We start from the raw sequence: 22,525 nt of genomic DNA, 5'->3' as shown, positions 1-22,525 counted from the left end.
TGTCGATAGCCTTCATCAAATTTGGGCCACTTTTGTCAATGTCTCAATTGGGCTGTCATGCAAAAATTAATAAATTAAAATCTCAGTATTATATTATATGTGACAAACATAATTATTATTTAACTAATGAAATTAACATATACAGCTAACTCATCAATCATGTGCATCTTTAGCTCCTCGAGGATGGCTCTCCAAGACTCCCAATACGCATCACATTTGGTACGCACCAATGTTCCTACGTCGAACCAAAAGCTGGCGTGCTTATCTGACTTCACAACCCTTATTATTTTGTTAGCAGTGATTCTATAACGGCTCCCACCATAAGTGTGTCGGACCCGTACCGCAGCTCTTTTCTTCTTGTCTGTCAACAAAATATATTTTCATTATACTGAAGCTAAATAAAAACTTTATACAAAATGCAAAAATTTCAACGCAAACCTTTTCCAAAACCTTCGCCATCCGTTGTCTTTCACAAACGTGCACCACTGTCGACCATCGTACCAACACTCAAAGAACGAACTGATTATAATCGTCAGAATTGTAAAGCATTTCTGAAACAAAGTGTGAAGAATAAGGAGAGCAGAAGCGTGTATTTATAGGAAGGTTAGGGACTTTGTGCGACGAAGACTTTGTCGAACAAACAACTGCAGTAAATACGGTATTTATTTCTCTGATTTAGATGCACCAAATACGCTGACCTAAAATTGAATGCCAGTTGCGCGATGAAGACTTTGTCGCGCAAGGGGTTTGCACATCAACATCTTTGTCGCGCAAATGTTTTAGCAACGAACTTGATCGATTGTAATTATGAAGTTTACGTAAACATAGATAGATATCTATGTTTACGTAAACTTCATAATTACAAACAAATTTTCAGTTATAATATGTATTCTAAAAATAGTTACTACCTTAAATAAATTGATATTATATTCCATTCAATTAATACATTAAATAATTAATACCTTAAATAAATTGATATTATATTCCATAATATAAACAAATTACAAACAAATTTTCAGTTATAATATATATTCAAAAAATAATTACTACCTTTGTAACATCCGACATTGCCCAGGGGAATGGATCTTGTAAGCCTTATATGTATATTCCCATCTCTATCTAGCACGAGGCCTTTTGGGAGCTCACTAGCTTCGGGTTCCGTAGGAACTCCGAAGTTAAGCAAGTAGGGCGCGAAAGCAATCCTAGGATGGGTGACTCACTGGGAAGTTCTCGTGTGAGTTCCCAGAAACAAAACTATGAGGGTGTGGTAGGGGCCTAAAGCGGACAAAATCGTGCTACGGTGGAGTCGAGCCCGGGTTGTGGTGGGGGCTCGGGCTAGAATGTGACAATTTGGTATCAGAGCCAATCCTTGGCCAGATGTGTGCTGACGAGGACGTCGTGCCCCTAAGAGAGGTGGGTTGTAACATCCCACATCGCCCAAGGGAGTGGATCTTGTAAGCCTTATATGTATATTCCCATCTCTACCTAGCACGAGGCCTTTTGGGAGCCCACTGGCTTCGAGTTCCATAGGAACTTCGAAGTTAAGTGATTAGCACGCGAGAGCAATCCTAGGATGGGTGACCCATTGAGCGGTTCTCGTGTAAGTTCCCAGAAACAAAACCGTGAGGGTGTGGTAGGGGCCCAAAACGGACAATATCGTGCTACGATGGAGTCGAGCCCGGGTTGTGGTGGGGGCCCGGGCCGGGATGTAACAACCTTAAAAAAATTGATATTATATTCTATTCAATTAATATGTGACAACCCGTCCATAATTTTACGTTTTTATTAATTTTAAAAGCATGAATTTACGCAAATGCCCTGGAGGCAAGAACTTTGACTTTCGTTGACCATCGTTTAAAGGAACATATGACTTATTCTTTTAGCGTAACCTTGTAGTACTCGTCACTACGAACACATAGGCGAAAGCCGTGTGCGAGTCCGGATTATAACGGTATAGATACAAACGTTTGAAATTGGTTATTCAAAGTTTAGTTCTAATTAAATTGAACTCCCATCTTGTGGGAATGAAGCCAATCAGCTTTTAGCAAGGAAATAAGGAACCAATCATATTATTTCTTTTAAGGACCAATCAGACAAGGGGAGAAAAGAAAGGACCAATTGGAAGAGGAGAGAGAAGCATCCTTCCCTATTTCATTAGCTCGTGCACGCCACCAACCCTGTTCGAACCTCCTATTTTCTAAGGCCGATTCTGGCCAACATCTGTGGAGTTTTTTGACGCCACCACCACCATCTTAAAGCTCTCATTCCCCTCTAAAAAACCCACCCAAGAACCATCTTGATTAACCACGGTATGTGGCGGTTTGATGCCACGAAAGTCAACAAAAATCAACAGTGCTCCGACCACTCCTTTCAATTTTCCGGCAAATCAGCAAAGTGATAGCCTATGCCACCACTTTGGCCTTATAGCCCATCATCCCAGGAGAAAATCCCAACCAACCTTGATCCCGTTGGACTACCGTAAACAACGAATCGATGCCAAGAAGCTTTAGGCACCTACCGGATTTGTGGGCAAAATTGACCATCATCCGTTCGCTTTTGGACTTCGTGGCATGTATGAAAGGGTTTTCTTTCTTTGAGATATTCATTTCTGTGAAATTTGAGAATGTTTAGAAATAGTGGAATTTTCTGGTGAACCGTGGCGGCTAGCGACCGCGTACGGCACTGCATGGGTTGGGACTCCACCTGACCATCTTAGGCTAATTTGGATGCTCCAATTCTATATTTGACATGCATTTAGTGAAATTACGATGTTTTAATGTAGTTTCGTAGTTGACCACCTAGTTGGCCGTCATAGTGTCCTTGCATGAATTGACATTCCAACTGTTGGATCGTTCCAAAACTTTAGGATATTGTTCTAGAAGCATAATGTGGATCTTTAGAAGTTACGGATCAGAAATCCGAGATACGGATCTTCTGGATCGAGTTATGTAGGGTTGTGGACCCTATCGTCGACCTTTAACCGACTGTTGACTTTTGGTCAATGGGTTTCAAATCATTCTAGAACGTCCTTAGGGATGTGTTTTACGTGAATTGTGTATTCTATCGATAAGAATTCTGAGATGTGATTTGATAATTGTTCTAGGCGACGATCGTTCGTGACGCCTTGATATTCGTGCTAAGGAGTTGTAGTGCGGACTCCAGGTGAGTAGACAGTTTGTTTTTATACCTATACATAGTTATAGTTTCCATAAATGTGAATTTACTTCATTTTTACGCTTATATTTGCCAAGTATTCGTTATTGTGATATGAATTGTAATAAATGCTGATATATGGATAAGATATAATTGTCATGACATTCATACATATTTGTACATGCTCATCTGCTGCACCCTAGTGTTAGTACTTCACCCAAGGCCAGGGCCAGTCCTTCACGTGTATGTTCACATCAGCACCATTCGCTCACCTTGGATCCAAGTTAGGCGTCAGTCCTGTCGTACATATTGCATTAGGCAATTCCAGCTCGTATGTGACCACACCTCGGCGCCAGTCTTCACGTGATCGTAGTACTAGAGCGTATTGATTACACTCAGTCCTATCGTACAGGTTGCATTATGCAACTCCAACTCGTGTGCTAGCATAAATTGATGAGCAATTGATTATACTTGATTATCACATGATTTTATTACTGTGGCATTTGATATATCATGACTTGGCATATTTCTGGTTATAATGCTATTGTATTATTGTTTACATACTTACGTAGTACGTTTTAAGGAAACTATGCTTATTTTACAACGAGGGGTTAGTATATTTGAAAATAAAGGTCTTTACAAAACGTTGTTTTGTTCACCCACCCAACTTTGTTTTTCGCCCCTCCAGGTTTAGTAGTTGTGCTCACGTGTAAACGAGGATTCTGGCAAATCTCAGTAGATGGTTATCTTTAGTAGTATAACCCTCACCCTAATTACTATATTGTTCTTATGCTTTAATATCAGGTGTGAAATGGGTGCAATCCCGCTCACCCACGCACTCTTTTGTTTAGGCATTTATAGGTTTAAATTTATTCACATTCTTTTTCCACTACACTACACTTTATGGCTTCGTCACCCTCTAGGTGTAGGCCAGCACAACTCGATCCGGAGTCCAAGTGGACTTTCTGGTTCGGGGTGTGTCATAATACATTAATAATTAATACCTTAAATAAATTGATATTATATTCCATTCAATTATTTAAATAACCAAATAGGAATTAAAACCTAATTAAGTCCAAATACATAATTTATAAAAAAAAAAAAAAAAAAAAAACCCTTAAATTTAAATATTGTCATACAAAACATAAATTTAAAACTATTATTTTGATGGTCCTCCATTCCACTGGACTTCATAACGCCACCAATGGTAACCTCCCTTTAACGCATCCTCCATCAACTTCATCAACCGTTCGTTTGTATCATCATCAAGAGTATACTTACACTGTTACACATATATGCAAATAATTAATTCTAACATATAACAACAAATTTCACAAAAGTAATTATTTATCCATCAACAATGTACTTACTAATAATTCATCCATCACCGCCTTCTTCGCATTCTCGAGCATATCTTTCCAAGAATGCCACTTAGCAGTAGGACAATTATTCCCCATGGCTACAACAATCGCATATGCGAACTCAAAATGCTGCCTCAAATCATTTGGGTCGGCGGTGGCCATGCTTTGATCCTTGTTTTTATCCTCCATCCCAACACGAACAGAATTGTGAAGAATAAGGAAAGCAAAAGCACATATTTATAGGAAGGCTAGGGCCTTTGCACGACAAAGGCTTTGTCGCGCAAAGACCCGCACTAAATACAGTCTAAATTCCTCTTATTCGCATGCACTAACTTGTCTAGATCAAAACTGACAACAACTTGTGTGACTAAGCCTTCATCGCACAAGTGTTCCTCTATTTCCCATGCGTCAAATGCTCTGCCCCAAAAAACTGAAGAATCTTTGCGCGACAAAGACTTTGTCGCACATTTATTTTTCACCCAAAAAAAAAACACCCGAGGTTTTCTTACTGGGTTTGCGCGACGAACACATTTTTCTTGTCGTGTAAACACTCTTGCACAACGATGGATCTCTTGTCGTTGCGCAAAACATCATTGCGCGATGGATTTTGCTTTGTCGTGCAAAATTTGGTCGCACAAATAGTTTTTCCTACTAGATATAACGTTAGGAGAGTAACTTGGATATTTCATGCTCATTTTAGGGATAAAGTAGCAAGAAAAATAGTCTAAGGGGTAAATTGACACTAGGGGTGTAGGAATAAATTAATTTTAGACTCTCCATTCACGAGATTTGAATTTATGGTCTGTCAATTACTAGTATAGAAGAATACCATTAGATCGTAGTACTAAGTGGCATAAACAAAAACCATTCACGAGATTTGAATTTATGGTTGGTCCTTTCTTTCCCGCCAAAAAATGGTTGTAGCTATTAGTCCCATCACCCTCATCTGGCGAAAGCAAAACCCATGGTTACTCGCTTTGATTGCCACGTGGTGGGCCAGGTTGTCGCCAACGCTGTCTCTGGGGAGGAAACACTGGGTGACGTCAACCTTGTTAAGATCAAGGCCTTCAATTCTTGTTGTGTCAATGAATTTGAGGACGTTAAAGCCGTCTTCGTACTGGGAGGGATACCGATGCTCTGGCGCATGGCAGTCGTTGACTGAGGTGACTACTGCGAGGAGTTCGGTGGCGAGGCATTTGCAGAGGTTATTGTAGGGTTGTGAGTTGGCAGAAAAGAACACGAATCCACTAGATAACGAGTGGTAGTTTGGCGGCAACGTCGGTGGTGGTAGGGATGTAGAGGCGGAACCAGAGGTTAGGGGAAGGGTCCACCATTACGTCGGAGGTTTTGATAGAGTTGTCAGGTTTGTTTGAATGCGAGGCTTTAAAGTCGAAGAGGCTGATAAGATGGTGGTTGATAGTGTCGTTGGAGCGGCAAGTGGTGTCGATGACTACAGGTAACACCAAGCAGATTAAATTTGTAGACCAAATTTGCAAACTAAATAATGTGTCACCGATAAGAAATAATCACGTTAATTAAAATTTAAGTAATAATCTAATCATCAACTTTCATATAATTTAATTACAAAATTTAGAGCATCTCCAAAGAAGATGTCAAATTCAAAACGTCAAATTTCTATTTGATGGCTGACTTGACAATTTGACATATTGTCAATATTTTCCTTATATTCGATATGCCAAATTTATTGTTTCATTTATGTTTTTTATTAAAACAAAAATAATAAAAATTGGGTTGTCGTTGGTTTAAAAATAACTAGCATATGGGCACACACAAAATGTGTGAGAGATTTTTTTTTTTTTTTTTTTTTTTTTTTTTTTTTAAATTAGAGATATGTTAGGATTATATGTTTGTGAGACTTTGAAAAAAAAAAAAGCAAAATTTGTTTGTATGAAATTACATTTCTGCCCCATATTTCTTATTCATGTTCTGTCTTAATTAGAGGGTGAAACTGATAATTTGATAGGATTTTGGTTGACAATGAGTATTTTATTAATTAGTAGAAATAAAATAATACTTAAATATGCTAGCATTTAAGGTATAAGACAAGTAGAATGCCTTTGGACATAGCAAAAATCATATTTGAAGGCAGCTTCAAATTTAACATCTATTTATCCATGTTAACTTGGCCTTCTCTTTCATATCAGATTTGACATCTCGGTTGGAGTAAATGGTACGTCATTTGTTACTGTTATATATTTATGTAACAGTTTCAACATCTCATTTGGCGATGGCTTAGATGTCACAAAAAGCTTTTAATCTTTTTTCCTTCCAAAAACTAGTTATATTGATCTTGGACCAAATACAATGTGATCAATCATGGACGTGACTTTTGTGGAAAAGAAATATGAAAAGAGAAATGATAAACACCTATCATTTTTCTTCTCCTACGCATCATTGTTTAATCTAAAAGAGAGATACGTGAGAGGCTAAAAAATTTGTGTGAAAGTAGGCTCCCAATAGTGGAAAAATTCTCAAAGGTACTATAGTAAAACCTCTATACTGTCATAATGTTAGGACATAACCATTTTATTACTATAAAGAGGTTATTACTTAATAAGTATAGTTTAAAAAAATAGGATTTGGCCACCATACTTACATGTATTAATACAATCACCACGAATTATATTTGACTGGCAGATGGTGATTGTATTAAATACGTGTAAATATCCTTAAAAAAACAATTGCATGTAAGTATTGTAGTCAGTCCAAAAGAATATAATTTTTTTTACTTGGTTATCTTTAATGAGAGTTGTATGGATACAAAGAACTATATTAGTAATGTAGCATGCCAATTTTCAAGATGCAACAATGGAAAAAGGCACAACTAGTCTCTAATATCAAAAGTATGCCAAGAAGGTGTAAACATGCTTGAGAAGCTTGAAACATTGTGGCTTCACAAAAAATTGTCCATATTGACGAGATTTTTAGCCTAAATTTAAAAATATAAAACATTGTTACAAACAACTCTTGAAAAATATTTTAATTTATTTAATGGGAACTGTCATTGGCAATCCAAAAATCTCAGTTTGCAATCCTCACAAGTGTATTTTTTTTAATGTAGAAAGGTTGGAGAGCAAAATGTGTTGGAGTATAAAATGAGAACTTTGGAGTGTAGATAACAATTTCTTATTTTATATTTTTATTTGTGATATTACATATTTTTGAATTTAATAGTAATTATTAACATGTGTAGGCAAGTTTCGTTAAGATGGGAACCTCGAAATTTATAACCTATAACACATAATTAAAAATTAACCCCACTCTAGCAACTAAGCACGCCACTTGTTATACATAGAAGAGTGTGTTGCGTGGTATTGAATTACTAAGAACGGGTATGCTTTGGAGGATAGGAACGGACTAAACACAAAGTTTTGGGTGGATCCATGGGTTCTTAGTGGGGAGCCGTTAATCAACAAAGTTGGTAATGTTAATGATTTGCCTATGAACTCTTGTGTTGCAGATGACATAAAGATAGATAGTGGGGCATGAGCAAATTGAGGAATGAGCTTCCAGAAGAGCTAGTGCAAATAATAGCCAGTCATCCAGCTGGTGTTTTGGGTGTTGGCATGGATAAACAAATATGGGGACAAATTGCTAATGGCCTTTTTAGTGTCAAAACAGCTTATGAGCTCCTTTTGAAGGCGATGAATGGCCTGCTTCTCCGTGGTATTTTATATGGAAGTTGACTTGCCCACCAAAAATTAAAATTTTTATGTGGTTAATTTCCAAAGGAACTTTTAACGAATGAGTAAAGGGCCAAGAGAAATCTGGCTGAATTTCTCTCGTCCTTTATTCTTCGAGACTGCCCAAGAGCAAGGAGTAATTAGGAATTGATGGGAATGCCTAGACCGGTACGACTCTCCTTTAATCTTGATGCTACAGCTTGGTTGTTGGCTAATTTGAAATCCAAGTTAGTATGGTCTGAACAAATTGGGTGGAGCAATGCTTTTATTTCTACTTGTTGAGATATATGGAAATGGAGGAATAAACAACTCTTTGAAGACAACTTCGCAAGGCCGCAATATCCCAAAGGTGTTATCTTTAAGGTTGCAAATGAATGGTATGATGCCTATAAGTGTGTATGCTCTAATGTTCCTGAGATGCAAGTGTGTCTCTGGCTTGGGATCCACCTACTGCAGAGAGGGTGAAGCTTAATGCGGACGGTTCTCAGATCAATGCCACTGGAATTATAGGTGCAAGAAGAGTTTTTAGAGACAAGAACGGTGATTGCTTGGTCGGTTCTCTGTCACTATGGGCAAAAGGTCAGGTGGTTGATGCTGAAATTTTAGGGCTTTATTTTGGACTGAAACTTGGAGTTGACAAAGCATTTCAAGATTACACGTGGAAATGGATTCGGCTCTTGTGGTTAATTTAATTAATAATATGACCGATACGAGCTTTCATCATTTTGCAAACATCATTGATTAATGCAGACAACTTATGACATGCATAGCAAAATGCGAGTTAGTACATGTTTACTAGGAGAAGAACATGAAGGCATATGACATTGCCAATTGGATACCATTATTTTGAAAATCCTCATGATTGGATTAGAACTCAATTGTTTATGATATGGATAGCTAGTTTTTTGGGCAGTCCACCCGGTTATTTACCTCCCCCCAAAAAAAAAACAGAAAAAAACCCAAAAAGGAAAGGTTCTCACACACTCTTTTAATTTTCAACTGTTGGATCCAATGAATTGAAGACGATGAAATGATAGAAATTAACAAGATACACGTAAGAAGTAAAAAAAATGTAACACATCCAAAAGAAAAGGACAAGACGGCTATCGACCCTCCAAAGGCCCAAAAGCCGAAACCCATAAATCCCAATCGTCCCAATTCCCGAACCCTTGCGCCCTTTTTCCTTCCTCATCTAAAACTAGGACCATCGAGAGCTGTGACTGTGAGAGCATCAGCTATGGCGAGCGGAGACGTAGAAACGGTGGACTTCGAGCCCGAAGATGACGACCTCATGGACGAGGACGGAGCCGTCGACGCCGAGCCCTCCGCCTCCCCCAGGGCCCCACTCCCCAAGCTCAAGTCCGCTATCACCGGCGTTGGAGCGGCGTCCGCCGTCCCTAAGAAGACCAAAGGTCGCGGATTCCGTGAAGATCTCAATGCCGACCGTAACAGCCGCCTCGCTGCCTCCGACTTCGACTCTCTCAACTCTTCTGACGGCCTCGAACCCCAACGATGTAAGCTCTCTCTCTCTCGCGCTCCCCCTCTCGCTCCCCTCTATTGATTGGTAGCTATTACTTTAGGATTCTTGGGAGTTTTATTTGATAGAAATAGGTTCCTGATTCGATTGGTAGCTTGGATTGTATGTTTTGGGGAAAGTTTCAATTTTTAAATTGACTGGTAGCTAGGGTTTGAGGATTCTTGGAGTTTTACCTGATAGAAAAGGTTCTTGATTGGATTTGTAGGATTCTTTTGTTTGTAATTTAGATTTAATGCAAAAGGATTAAGTTCTTGGAAATTTCTGCTCTTGAGGATTCTTCCCTGTTGTTTGTCCGGATTCATTGGGGAAAATAGGTCTATCTCTGTGGGTATTTTTTTTATTTTTTTTATTTGTTTTTTTGGGGGGAGGGGGTGGGGTGGTAGTGTGTGTGTTTTGTGATAAGATATAATTAAGTTCTTGGAAATTTCTGCCCTTGAAAGTGGAATTTGGATTTCCATTCTTGAGTTTGAACTTTGGATTTCTGTTTTTGAGTTTGAACTTCAGATATCTTGAGAGATTATTTTGTGTGAATATACTTCAGTTATTCACATATGTATCTATACAACACGTGGTTGCTTTTTTTCATGTGTCACAGTATTCAACTGCTTTTTATGCAATGGATGAGAGTGCTGTTTTAATGGGTCATGAATTTTGGAGATGGTTTTATCTCATAGTACCCCCTACTTAGTGTTCAACAACAGGCAGCAAGGTCAATGTTTTGGCAAGAACGAGATGAGCGTGAGATTATTTTAAATCTTTTTTTCTTCTAGAGGTTTTTCATGAAAAAGAAATAATACAAAGAATATGGGAAGCTCCTTCTCCAAGGTGCAGAAAAGTCATTCAATTTTCCATTTTGTTTTCATTTGAAAGCTTATGACTTTTAAACTACATGTTCTTTCCTTCTTTTTTGGCAACATAGGATCTTTTTGGTTGCACTGAGGGGTTAAATTTTATTTTCTCTGTTACCGGCAATCTTGAACTGCTTTTCTAGAGACTTAATATGAACTTCTATGGGGCTAGGCTTCTTTAGTTAAGCATAGCCTACCATATGTGCAGTCTAGCTCTAGCATCTGCTTCAGTATTCTGTACCAATAACAGGGTCCTAGTTATTTGGAAGTCATGTTTTCTTTTATTTTTTATTTTTCTTATAGGTGTGTATATAGCCTCATGTTCTGTTCATTATCTTTTCTACCTCTTTGCAATTTTTCTACTAGTTCAAATTTAAACGTTAAGCTTTAATTTTAATCTGTTTCATTTGACCTCTAGTGGCTAATATCATATATTTTGGGTTGGTGGCTCATAATTTCAACTACTGAAAGAAGCTGCTTGAATGTGTACCAAGTCAAGAATTCATTCTTTATCTCAACTACGAAGGAACTTTATTAATTTGCTTATTATTGCCTTCCATTGCTTCTTTCAGTTATGCTCAGGCCTCAATAGTTGAATTATTTAGAATAAATCCCGATTGTTTTGATTCTGGTCAGTCAAGAATGATATTCTTGTGCAGTTTACACAGAACCTTTTCTTTCAAATTAGAAAGTTTTGTATATTTTTGTAGCCATATAGGAAGGACATTATGTTTCCTACTTACATATAGTTTATCTTTGCATCCCCTGACAGTTTCTTCCTTTCATTTTGAAAATGTCTACAGCCGTTGAGGGATGGATTATTCTGGTCACTGGGGTACATGAGGAGGCCCAAGAGGACCACCTACAAGATGCATTTGGTGAATTTGGGGAGATAAAGAATTTGCATTTAAATCTTGATCGCCGCACTGGGTTTGTGAAGGTATGATTGAACTTCCATTACAATACATGAAATTTTGATGTGCATTTTTTAAAATTATTGGAAAATGAAAAAACTGTTGTAAAAACTTATTGATCAGTTGTGGAATATGGAGAATACCTGAATAGAACAAAATAATGTTATGGATGAAATTGTTTGATATTTTCTAGTCAAGGATGGAAATGTTTTTACTCTAGGATATTAATCAATCGAAAATCAGCAGAAGTGACCAGAATTTTCAGAAGACCATGAAGATTTTGAATTGAATTTTAGAAAAAATACAATCTGTTGGACTACCAGTCATTTTAATTAAATGATTGGACTTAGAATACACCAGAATATCGTCAATGAAGACAATAACAAATCTATCCAAGTAAGGCTGAAACACCCGGTTCATTAAATCCATAAAAGCTGCTGGTGCATTCGTCAACCCAAATGGCATAACCAGAAACTCGTAATGACCGTAACGAGTCCTGAACGCCGTCTTAGGAACATCATCCCTACTAATCTTCAGCTGATAGTACCCAGACCTCAAGTCTATCTTAGAAAATACACAAGCACCTCTCAGCTGATTAAACAAATCGTCGATACGAGGCAATGGATAACGGTTTTTAATCGTCACCCGATTTAATTGCCTGTAGTCGATACACAGCCTCAAAGTCCCATCTTTCTTTTTCACAAACAACACTGGAGCGCCCCAAGGCGAAGTACTAGGCTGAATGAACCCCTTATCCACTAATTCCTGTAACTGAACTTTCAATTCCCTTAACTCAGCGGGAGCCATACGATAAGGAGTTAATGAAATAGGATTAGTACCTGGAAGTAACTCAATAGTGAAATCCACGTCTCGATCTGGGGGTAAACCAGGTAAATCCTCAGGAAAAACATCAGGGAAGTGTCTGACCACTCTCACATCCTCAATTCTGCTAGGAACGGTCTCATCTAACACCACATGAGCTAGATACCCCTGACAACCTTTAGACAACAACTTCTTCGCTCGCAAAGCCGAAATAACACCGTGTCTCACCCCACTCTGCTCACCCACAAAGGTAACCTCAGGTAGTCCAGGACGGTGAAACGTAACTACTTTCCCGTAACAATCAATGTTGGCACGATAAAAATGCAACCAATCCGTGCCCAAAAGCACATCAAAATCGACAATATCTAACGGGATAAGATCAGCGGGCATAACAACACCCTCTACTATCACTGGACATCCTGGGTACATACAATCTACAACACATCTCTCCCCTCTAGGCATAGCGAACTCTAAATCGTACCCTAGAGGTGTGGGGCGAGGTTACGTTACTTGAGCAAATGTATGAGAAATAACGGAATGTGTAGCTCCACAATCAATTAAGACTCTAACAAAATAACCAAGAATGTTTAACGTACCCATAATTAGATCCGGGTTGTTCTGAGCATCCTGCAGGGAAATATTGTGAATACGCCCCTGACCCTGCTGTCGTCCGCCGCGACCTCTGCTCGCTTGAACACCACGACCTTGAGCTCCACGCCCCTGACTGGACTGACCCATCTGTCTCGAAGACCCTGCACTACTAGTGGCAATCTCACCCTGCTGATATTGTCCTCCCTGGCATTCTCGACCGTGGTGGAACCCGGCGCACCGGTCCGACCCCACAACGAGCTACCGCTCGGTTTTGTTCTTGTGGACCGCAGTCCACAAAAGGCCTCACTGAAAGGTACATGTGGGCATGGACATATAAGGCCCAGGCTCAACCCTCAAGTCGTCGATGTGGGATCTTACAATCCACCCCCCTTAGAGAGCCCGACGTCCTCGTCGGCACACCGTGCGAGCCTGAGTCTGGCTCTGATACCAAATTGTCACATCCCGCCTTCCCTCGCAGTGATATTGTCCGCTTTGGCATTCTCGACCGTGGTGGAACCCGGCGCACCGGTCCGACCCCACAACGAGCTACCGCACGGTTTTGTTCTTGTGGACCACAGTCCACAAAAGGCCTCACTGGGTATCAGAGTACGCAGCTGATATTGTCCGCTTTAACTATCTCCCGCTGTAGTGGAACCCGGCGCACCGGTCCGACCCTACAGGGGAGCTTCGTCTCACGGGTTTGTCTTCCTCTGGACTATGTCACAGCAGGAAGGGCCTCACTGGAAGGTACATGTGGGCATGGACATATAAGGTCCAGGCTCAACCCTCAAGTCGTCGATGTGCGATCTTACAATCCACCCCTCTTAGGGAGCCCGACGTCCTCGTCGGCACACCGCGCGAGCCTGAACCTGGCTCTGATACCAAATTGTCACATCCCGCCTTCCCTCGCAGTGATATTGTCCGCTTTGGCATTCTCGACCGTGGTGGAACCCGGCGCACCGGTCCGACCCCACAACGAGCTACCGCTCGGTTTTGTTCTTGTGGACCGCAGTCCACAAAAGGCCTCACTGAAAGGTACATGTGGGCATGGACATATAAGGCCCAGGCTCAACCCTCAAGTCGTCGATGTGGGATCTTACAATCCACCCCCCTTAGGGAGCCCGACGTCCTCGTCGGCACACCGCGCGAGCCTGAGTCTGGCTATTATACCAAATTGTCACATCCCGCCTTCCCTCGCAGTGATATTGTCCGCTTTGGCATTCTCGACCGTGGTGGAACCCGGCGCACCGGTCCGACCCCACAACGAGCTACCGCACGGTTTTGTTCTTGTGGACCGCAATCCACAAAAGGCCTCACTGAAAGGTACATGTGGACATGGACATATAAGGCCCAGGCTCAACCCTCAAGTCGTCGATGTGGGATCTTACAATAATTGTCACATCCCGCCTTCCCTCGTAGTGATATTGTCCGCTTTGGCATTCTCGACCGTGGTTCCCGACGAGGCGGCATAATTCTGACAGAAGACACCAACTATTAGAATACTCACAAAGACACAGGACTGCCAAACCTAGGCTCTGATACCAAACTGTCACATCCCGCCTTCCCTTGCAGTGATATTGTCCGCTTTGGCATTCTCGACCGTGGTGGAACCCGACGCACCGGTCCGACCCCACAACGAGCTACCGCACGGTTTTGTTCTTGTGGACCGCAGTCCACAAAAGGCCTCACTGAAAGGTACATGTGGGCATGGACATATAAGGCCCAGGCTCAATCCTCAAGTCGTCGATGTGGGATCTTACAATCCACCCCCCTTAGGGAGCCCGACGTCCTCGTCTGCACACCGCGCGAGCCTGAGTCTGGCTCTGATACCAAATTGTCACATCCCGCCTTCCCTCGCAGTGATATTATCCGCTTTGGCATTCTCGACCGTGGTGGAACCCGGCGCACCGGTCCGACCCCACAACGAGCTACCGCACGGTTTTGTTCTTGTGGACCGCAGTCCACAAAAGGCCTCACTGAAAGGTACATGTGGGCATGGACATATAAGGCCCAGGCTCAACCCTCAAGTCGTCGATGTGGGATCTTACAATCCACCCCCCTTAGGGAGCCCGACGTCCTCGTCGGCACACCGCGCGAGCCTGAGTCTGACTCTGATACCAAATTGTCACATCTCGCCTTCCCTCGCAGTGATATTGTCCTGGGGCATAGGGAACAGCATCACCCTGATAGTGATAGGCACCACCTCTACTTGTTTGACCATAATTACTCGGACCTTGTATCTGTTGAATAGGTACAGGTGGTGGCATAAAGGTCTGCTGCGGCTTCTGCTGCTGACCCTGGGGACAATTCACAGCTCTATGTCCTACCTGCCCACACGTGAAACAACCACCGCTGCTATGCCTGCACTCGCCGAAATGTCGGTTATTACATCTACGACAAAATGGGACTCGGCTTCGGCCACCATCACCTTGTCTCTGGCCTCGAGCGCCTCCATAAAACCTACCTCCTCGTCCCTGTCCAGAGGTACTGAAACCACCACTAGACGAACTCGAACTAGTACCACCCCTCTTGAAGTTCTGAGTCTGGCGAGGCCCAAGCGACATTTGACTTTTTCCTTTGTCATCTTTCTTTTCATCACTGTCACTCGACATATTCTCTGAGTCCTCAATCCTCAATAGTATCTCGTAAAAATCCTGGTAGGACTCACAGTGAGTAGTAGTCGCCATAGAACGCCATCTCTTCCTAGTGCCTAAGCGGAAACGACGAAGCATCTCCGCCGGATTACCAGCGACGTCAGGATAGTAACGAGACAGATCAGTGAACTTACGATAATACTCGTTAGCCGTCATCTTTCGCTGTTTCAACTCGGTGAATTCCTGTTTCTTACGATCAATGTACTCAGGGGGCACAAACCTCCTCTGAAACACATCCTTGAAAACATTCCAATCAGTCCTCTGAGCTGGCGTCAACCTACGAAGCTCCTGCTCCCACCAGGCTGCAGACTCCATCTCCAGAAACCATGAGGTTGTCTCGACCCACCTCTCCATAGGAAGGTTCCCCTGATTGTGCAACACACGGAAAGTCTTTTGTATGTGTACCAACCATCGCTCTGCGCCTTCGTTGACGAAGATTAAGTTCCTTCTGAGTAAAGAGATACTGAAGACTTTTGTGATCTGTGAAGATCCTACACTTCTCTCCGTAAAGATAATGTCTCCACAACTTCAACGCAAAGATGATAGCAGCCAACTCCAAATCATGTGTAGGGTAATTCATCTCATGGGGTTTCAACTGCCGCGAAGCATAAGCAATCACCCTACCATGCTGCATCAATACACATCCCAGACCATTCAAGGAAGCATCACTATAAACCTCGAAATCACCACTATCGTCCGGGAGTGCCAAAACAGGTGCATGAGTGAGACAATGCTTCAACTGCTGGAAACTCTGCTCACACTTATCATCCCACTCAAATTTAACATTTTTCCTTGTTAACCTCGTTAATGGCAAAGTAATCACCGAAAAATCCTTAACGAATCTCCGATAATACCCTGCCAAACCAAGGAAACTTCTCACTTCGGTGATGGTTCGTGGTTGCTCCCAACTCTCCACAGCTGCAACCTTCTGAGGGTCAACCAGAATACCTTGAGCAGAAATGATGTGCCCCAAAAACGCAACTTGATCTAACCAGAACTGGCACTTGTTAAACTTAGCATACAATTGGTGTTCCCTCAACCTCTTCAACACCAAAGTAAGATGTCGAACATGCTCCTCACAACCTCACGAGTTCAATGGTGTAATTGGTTTCTTGATTTGTGAAGGTTTGAGTATATGTGTGTGTTGTCCGTATGTTGAAGAAAGAAGAGGAAGAACTCGGGGAGAGAGAGAGAGAGACAAAGACAGAGAAGAGACAGAGAGTGAGGGAATCCCGGGAGAGAAAGAGAGTGTGTTGCACAATCAGGGGAACCTTCCTATGGAGAGGTGGGTCGAGACAACCTCATGGTTTCTGGAGATGGAGTCTGCAGCCTGGTGGGAGCAGGAGCTTCGTAGGTTGACGCCAGCTCAGAGGACTGATTGGAATGTTTTCAAGGATGTGTTTCAGAGGAGGTTTGTGCCCCCTGAGTACATTGATCGTAAGAAACAGGAATTCACCGAGTTGAAACAGCGAAAGATGACGGCTAACGAGTATTATCGTAAGTTCACTGATCTGTCTCGTTACTATCCTGACGTCGCTGGTAATCCGGCGGAGATGCTTCGTCGTTTCCGCTTAGGCACTAGGAAGAGATGGCGTTCTATGGCGACTACTACTCACTGTGAGTCCTACCAGGATTTTTACGAGATACTATTGAGGATTGAGGACTCAGAGAATATGTCGAGTGACAGTGATGAAAAGAAAGATGACAAAGGAAAAAGTCAAATGTCGCTTGGGCCTCGCCAGACTCAGAACTTCAAGAGGGGTGGTACTAGTTCGAGTTCGTCTAGTGGTGGTTTCAGTACCTCTGGACAGGGACGAGGAGGTAGGTTTTATGGAGGCGCTCGAGGCCAGAGACAAGGTGATGGTGGCCGAAGCCGAGTCCCATTTTGCCGTAGATGTAATAACCGACATTTCGGCGAGTGCAGGCATAGCAGCGGTGGTTGTTTCACGTGTGGGCAGGTAGGACATAGAGCTGTGAATTGTCCCCAGGGTCAGCAGCAGAAGCCGCAGCAGACCTTTATGCCACCACCTGTACCTATTCAACAGATACAAGGTCCGAGTAATTATGGTCAAGCAAGTAGAGGTGGTGCCTATCACTATCAGGGTGATGTTGTTCCCTATGCCCCGGGACAATATCACTGCGAGGGAAGGCGGGATGTGACAATTTGGTATCAGAGCCAGACTCAGGCTCGCGCGATGTGCTGACGAGGATGTCGGGCTCCCTAAGGGGGGTGGATTGTAAGATCCCACATCGACGACTTGAGGGTTGAGCCTGGGCCTTATATGTCCATGCCCACATGTACCTTTCAGTGAGGCCTTTTGTGGACTGCAGTCCACAAGAACAAAACCGTGCGGTAGCTCGTTGTGGGGTCGTACCTGTGCGCCGGGTTCCACCACGATCAAGAATGCCAAAGCGGACAATATCACTACGAGGGAAGGCGGGATATGACAATTTGGTATCAGAGCCAGACTCAGGCTCGCGCGGTGTGCCGACGAGGACGTCGGGCTCCCTAAGGGGGGTGGATTGTAAGATCCCACATCGACGACTTGAGGGTTGAGCCTGGGCCTTATATGTCCATGCCCACATGTACCTTTCAGTGAGGCCTTTTGTGGACTGCGGTCCACAAGAACAAAACCGTGCGGTAGCTCGTTGTGGGGTCGGACCGGTGCGCCGGATTCCACCACGGTCGAGAATGCCAAAGCGGACAATATCACTGCGAGGGAAGGCGGGGTGTGACAATTTGGTATCAGAGCCAGACTCAGGCTCGCGCGGTGTACCGACGAGAACGTCGGGCTCCCTAAGGGGGGTGGATTGTAAGATCCCACATCGACGACTTGAGGGTTGAGCCTGGACCTTATATGTCCATGCCCACATGTACCTTCCAGTGAGGCCCTTCCTGCTGTGACATAGTCCAGAGGAAGACAAACCCGTGAGACGAAGCTCCCTTGTAGGGTCGGACCGGTGCGCCGGGTTCCACTACAGCGGGAGATAGTTAAAGCGGACAATATCAGCTGCGTACTCTGATACCCAGTGAGGCCTTTTGTGGACTGTGGTCCACAAGAACAAAACCGTGCGGTAGCTCGTTGTGGGGTCGGACCGGTGCGCCGGGTTCCACCACGGTCGAGAATGCCAAAGCGGACAATATCACTGCGAGGGAATGCGGGATGTGACAGTGCATAAGGAAGTGAACGCCAGATGTTAAGATGGTTTTTTAACTCTAAGAAGTGAAGGCCAAATGGCTTTTGACCTATTCTGACTGCTTAAAAAGGGAATTCAGAAACGTGCATGCTCTTCTCAAATAAGAAAACGGTAAAGAGGAAATCAGAAAGTTGCCTTTTCTATTTCGTAACAGTAGCCCGCATTTTGGAGTCTCTCGTGGCCAATTCATTTTATCATTGTTACGTGGTTCCTAGAACATACTCTAGAAACCACCTCACCTACGTAGATCACTTCTGAACCTTGATTATCCTGTTCTTACTCTCTTTACTTGGTATATTGGCCAGTATTTTAACCCAAGTCTGGACTACATAATCTTTTTAGGCTTATAATGATTACTGGAAACTTTGTATTCCCTGTATTACCTGGCAAATCTTCTTATTTATTTATTTTAACTGGAACCTTAAGGCTCCAAATCTGAAATGGTGGTCTTATTTCCCTGTGAGATCAGTACCTTTTGTTACATTAATCAGGTGCTTTGATGGTACAAAGTTGAAGTAGGGCGTGAGGCTGTTGGTTTTTGCCTACAACAACAATAAAGCCTTATCCCACTGAGTGGGGTTGGCTGTATGAATCCTAGAACTCCATTGTACACAGTTCTGTGTCACGTCTTCCGTTAGATCCAAGTAATCCAAGTCTTTTCTTAAGAGTCTCTTCCAAAGTCTTAGGTCTTCCTCTATTCCTTCGGCCCTAAACTTCTGTCTTGTAATCACATCTTTTAACCGGAATATCTATAGGCCTTTGTTTCACTTGTCCAAACCACCATAACCAATTTTCTCTGATCTTTCCTTCAATTTCGGCTACTCCTACTTTACCTTGGATATCCTCATTCGTAATCTTATCCTTTCTCATGTGCCCACACATTCAATGAAGCATTCTCATCTTTGCTACACTCATTTTATGTATGTGTTGATGCTTCACCGCTCAACATTCCGTGCCATAAAGCATTGCTGGCCTAATGGCCGTCCAACTTAAATTTTGAATAAAAACTGTTGCTTAGAATGGACCTTCTGTTATTTTGGTAAGCAACTGAACTGGGAGTTCTTACATCCTAGTGGACCCAATAAAAAAAAAATGATCTATTATGGAATGGAAATATTAAAGTGCTGAAACTGCTTGCAAGGATGTTAAATGCATATGTACATCTGTGATAATATTGTTCTAGTAAAAGCAATAATATGGATTTTTTGTATCAAAATGCTTAGCAGTCATCTTTCTTGAGCCACAGTATTTTTGCATCTCGCATTAAGCTTTTGAACCACCAAATCAGTATATTGCTCAAGTCTAAAGTTCCTTATGAAGTGTAGTCTTTGTTGTCCTATTTTAGAAAAATAAGTATTGTATTTATGCAATAATATAGGATGGCAAAAATGCTATTTGACATTCTAATGGACTTATTTCTTGCTTTTGTTTTTGGTGATGCGCCATTAAATTCATAAGACAATATGGATGATTAGAAGGCTTCTGGACGGTGTTTTGACCGGTTTCTTATTCAGAAGTTAAATAATAGTTCTTTAGTGACGTAAATGTGAATTATTTTTTGTATCAGGGATATGCACTGATTGAATATGAAAGTTTTAAAGAGGCAAAAACTGCGATCGACAAAATGAATGGAGAGACATTACTTACACAAGTTTTAACTGTTGATTGGGCCTTCAGCAATGGATCCTTCCTTGATGGATCCAGGAAGAACTCAAGGTTTTACTTTACTCCAAAGCTTGTGAAATTTTCGTATAGGGACCTTTATAATAATGCTCAATACCTTTACAACTAACTTTCAGGCATGTGTTTCTTCAAACATCTTGTGTTAACATTTTCATTTTTTGCAGACCACTAAGAGAACGTCGCTCAAGGAGTCCTAGGAGGAGATACTAATGTGGCGTGCGCATTTATATCATGAGGGGACACTGATTTCATACAGGGGGTAGGATATTTAAAACCTCTAGTTATTGGAGCTTCGAGGTGGTGTGTACAATTCACCTGTTTTATGACCCCCACTTCTTTCCTACCGTGGTTTCAAGTGATGATTTCCCGGTTCAGAGATTTGTGTTTGTTAACATGTGGATGTTTCTTTGGTGTGATTTACTTTTTATTCGACTTTGAAGCTGCTTGCTAAGACCGTGAATTTTGTAACTTCAGTGTAGTTTAACCTTCTTTCATCTATCAAGTTTTTTGTTTCTTGTTTCTTTTTCTACCGAAACTTGTATATCGGTAGAACGTTACATTTTTTATGCAGTGATGAATATATATGATAACGTCCGTCTAGTCGGGTTGAATCAAACATCATTGCTGCAATTAGGAGCAGCCACCAAATCCGGCGGTCGTAGCTAAATGTCGTGTTGAGGTTCATGGGTGGAAGATCAATATAGTAGTGATACTTTAGCTCGGCCATCTTGATTTGGTTCGAGAGAGAGCATCCACGGTATTCCCTGAAGGATGGAATTGGAAGGAGGTAAATGTAATTGAGGAAATTCTTGTAGGAGTATTTGGTTCGAGAGAGAGCATCCACGGTATTCCCTGAAGGATGGAGTTGGAAGTAGGTAAATGCACTTGAGGAAATTCTTGTAGGAGTCAGTCAGAGTCATGGAAGTGGAGGAGGATCTATGTTGGGAGTGCATATCCCTTATCCCGACCACGAGTAGAAGCTTTTGCCTCTTAAAAGAGTCGCATGTGAACTGAACCAAGGCCATAACCCTATGTTGAACATTCTTTCAGCTCATACATTATTAATCTCCAAACATCAAAAAATCTCATGGAATTGTTGAGAGCTTTTGTCATTAAGTACTACGGTTTGGTGGTATTCCTCTTCGCTTAGAAGTGAGAGCTCATACAATAATTAATCTCCAAACATCAAATAATCTCATGGAACCGTTGAGAGCTTTTGCCACTCAATACTACATTTTGGTGGTATTCCTCTTCGCTTATGTTGGGGCCCAAAAATGTCACATACCAATTCGACCAAGTCTCAAGGCCCAATTGTCATGCAAAGCCTACATTCAAGCCCAAACACATGCCAAGGCACGGAATCAACGAGGAATATATTTACCAACGTGCCATGCCATGATGATTAAGCCGGACATTCACGCCATGCTCATGCCTACTTCCTTAGTCACTATCCATGCTTAAGCCCAAGTCACGTATTCAGGGTTCGTCAAGTGGATCGTGAAGTGGATGGTTACAAAAGGTTATCGGGCTTACGTGGAATCGGGGTCATGGAAGACTTTGGGTTGCTTAGGGGCCCAAAGATCCAAGCCCATACCCTTTGTATCTCACGCAGGCATTATTGAGAAAGAATTAGCCTAGTTTACTCATTTCTCTAACAAGCCAACTCCCTTAGTTAGGACTGAACTAGATTCTTGTATTAAATGCATGTTAAGCCTAGTAAGTCAGGCATTTAATGCTGACCTTCCCTTCCTAGCCTACACAGACAACCAACGAACGAAAGCCATGAGGCACGCTATCAGAAGTTGTGCCTATGGAAGGCCGCCCTAGGAAAGCCGTGTCTCAGAAAGAAACAAATTGTAGTTCTCAACAGTGCAACTATCTTACACCAAAATAGGAATAATAAGAGGGCTAAAGAGAAAGGAGGGGAAGACCAAGCTACAAAGGGAGATTCCATTTAAGCCTAGAAAAGAACCCTCCATCTACAAAACGAGGGAGAAAAGCCATTAGAGGGGATTGGAGGAACATGTAGAGTAATAGAGAAAGAGAAAGGAGAAACGCAG

The 22,525-nt window shown here is 42.2% G+C and overlaps 1 protein-coding gene, 1 long non-coding RNA gene and 1 pseudogene across 2 annotated transcripts; 1 reads left to right on the top strand and 2 right to left on the bottom strand.

Moving 5' to 3' along the window:
- Positions 1–5,345: 5,345 nt before the first annotated feature.
- LOC137742954 (putative carboxylesterase 18 pseudogene) lies at positions 5,346–6,714 on the bottom strand (annotated as a pseudogene).
- A 2,634-nt stretch (positions 6,715–9,348) lies between these two features.
- Positions 9,349–21,081, top strand: LOC137743299 (RNA-binding protein Y14). The gene is made up of 4 exons (XM_068483164.2): positions 9,349–9,732; positions 11,407–11,543; positions 20,350–20,498; positions 20,630–21,081. The coding sequence occupies exons 1-4, from the start codon at positions 9,456–9,458 to the stop codon at positions 20,673–20,675; spliced, it is 609 nt and encodes a 202-aa protein (XP_068339265.1). The 5' UTR covers positions 9,349–9,455; the 3' UTR covers positions 20,676–21,081.
- Positions 11,715–19,875, bottom strand: LOC148693081 (uncharacterized). The gene is made up of 2 exons (XR_015953627.1): positions 18,756–19,875; positions 11,715–11,862 (listed from the first exon to the last, which is right to left on the bottom strand). It is a non-coding gene; the product is annotated as an uncharacterized LOC148693081 (long non-coding RNA).
- Positions 21,082–22,525: the final 1,444 nt, after the last annotated feature.

This window comes from Pyrus communis, chromosome 11, assembly GCF_041283825.1.
Source record: "Pyrus communis isolate YQ-2024b chromosome 11, ASM4128382v1, whole genome shotgun sequence".
In the NCBI taxonomy this organism is placed as follows: domain Eukaryota; kingdom Viridiplantae; phylum Streptophyta; class Magnoliopsida; order Rosales; family Rosaceae; genus Pyrus; species Pyrus communis.
Note: the sequence above shows the minus strand (reverse complement) of the source record. Positions and strands in the feature narration are given on the sequence as shown.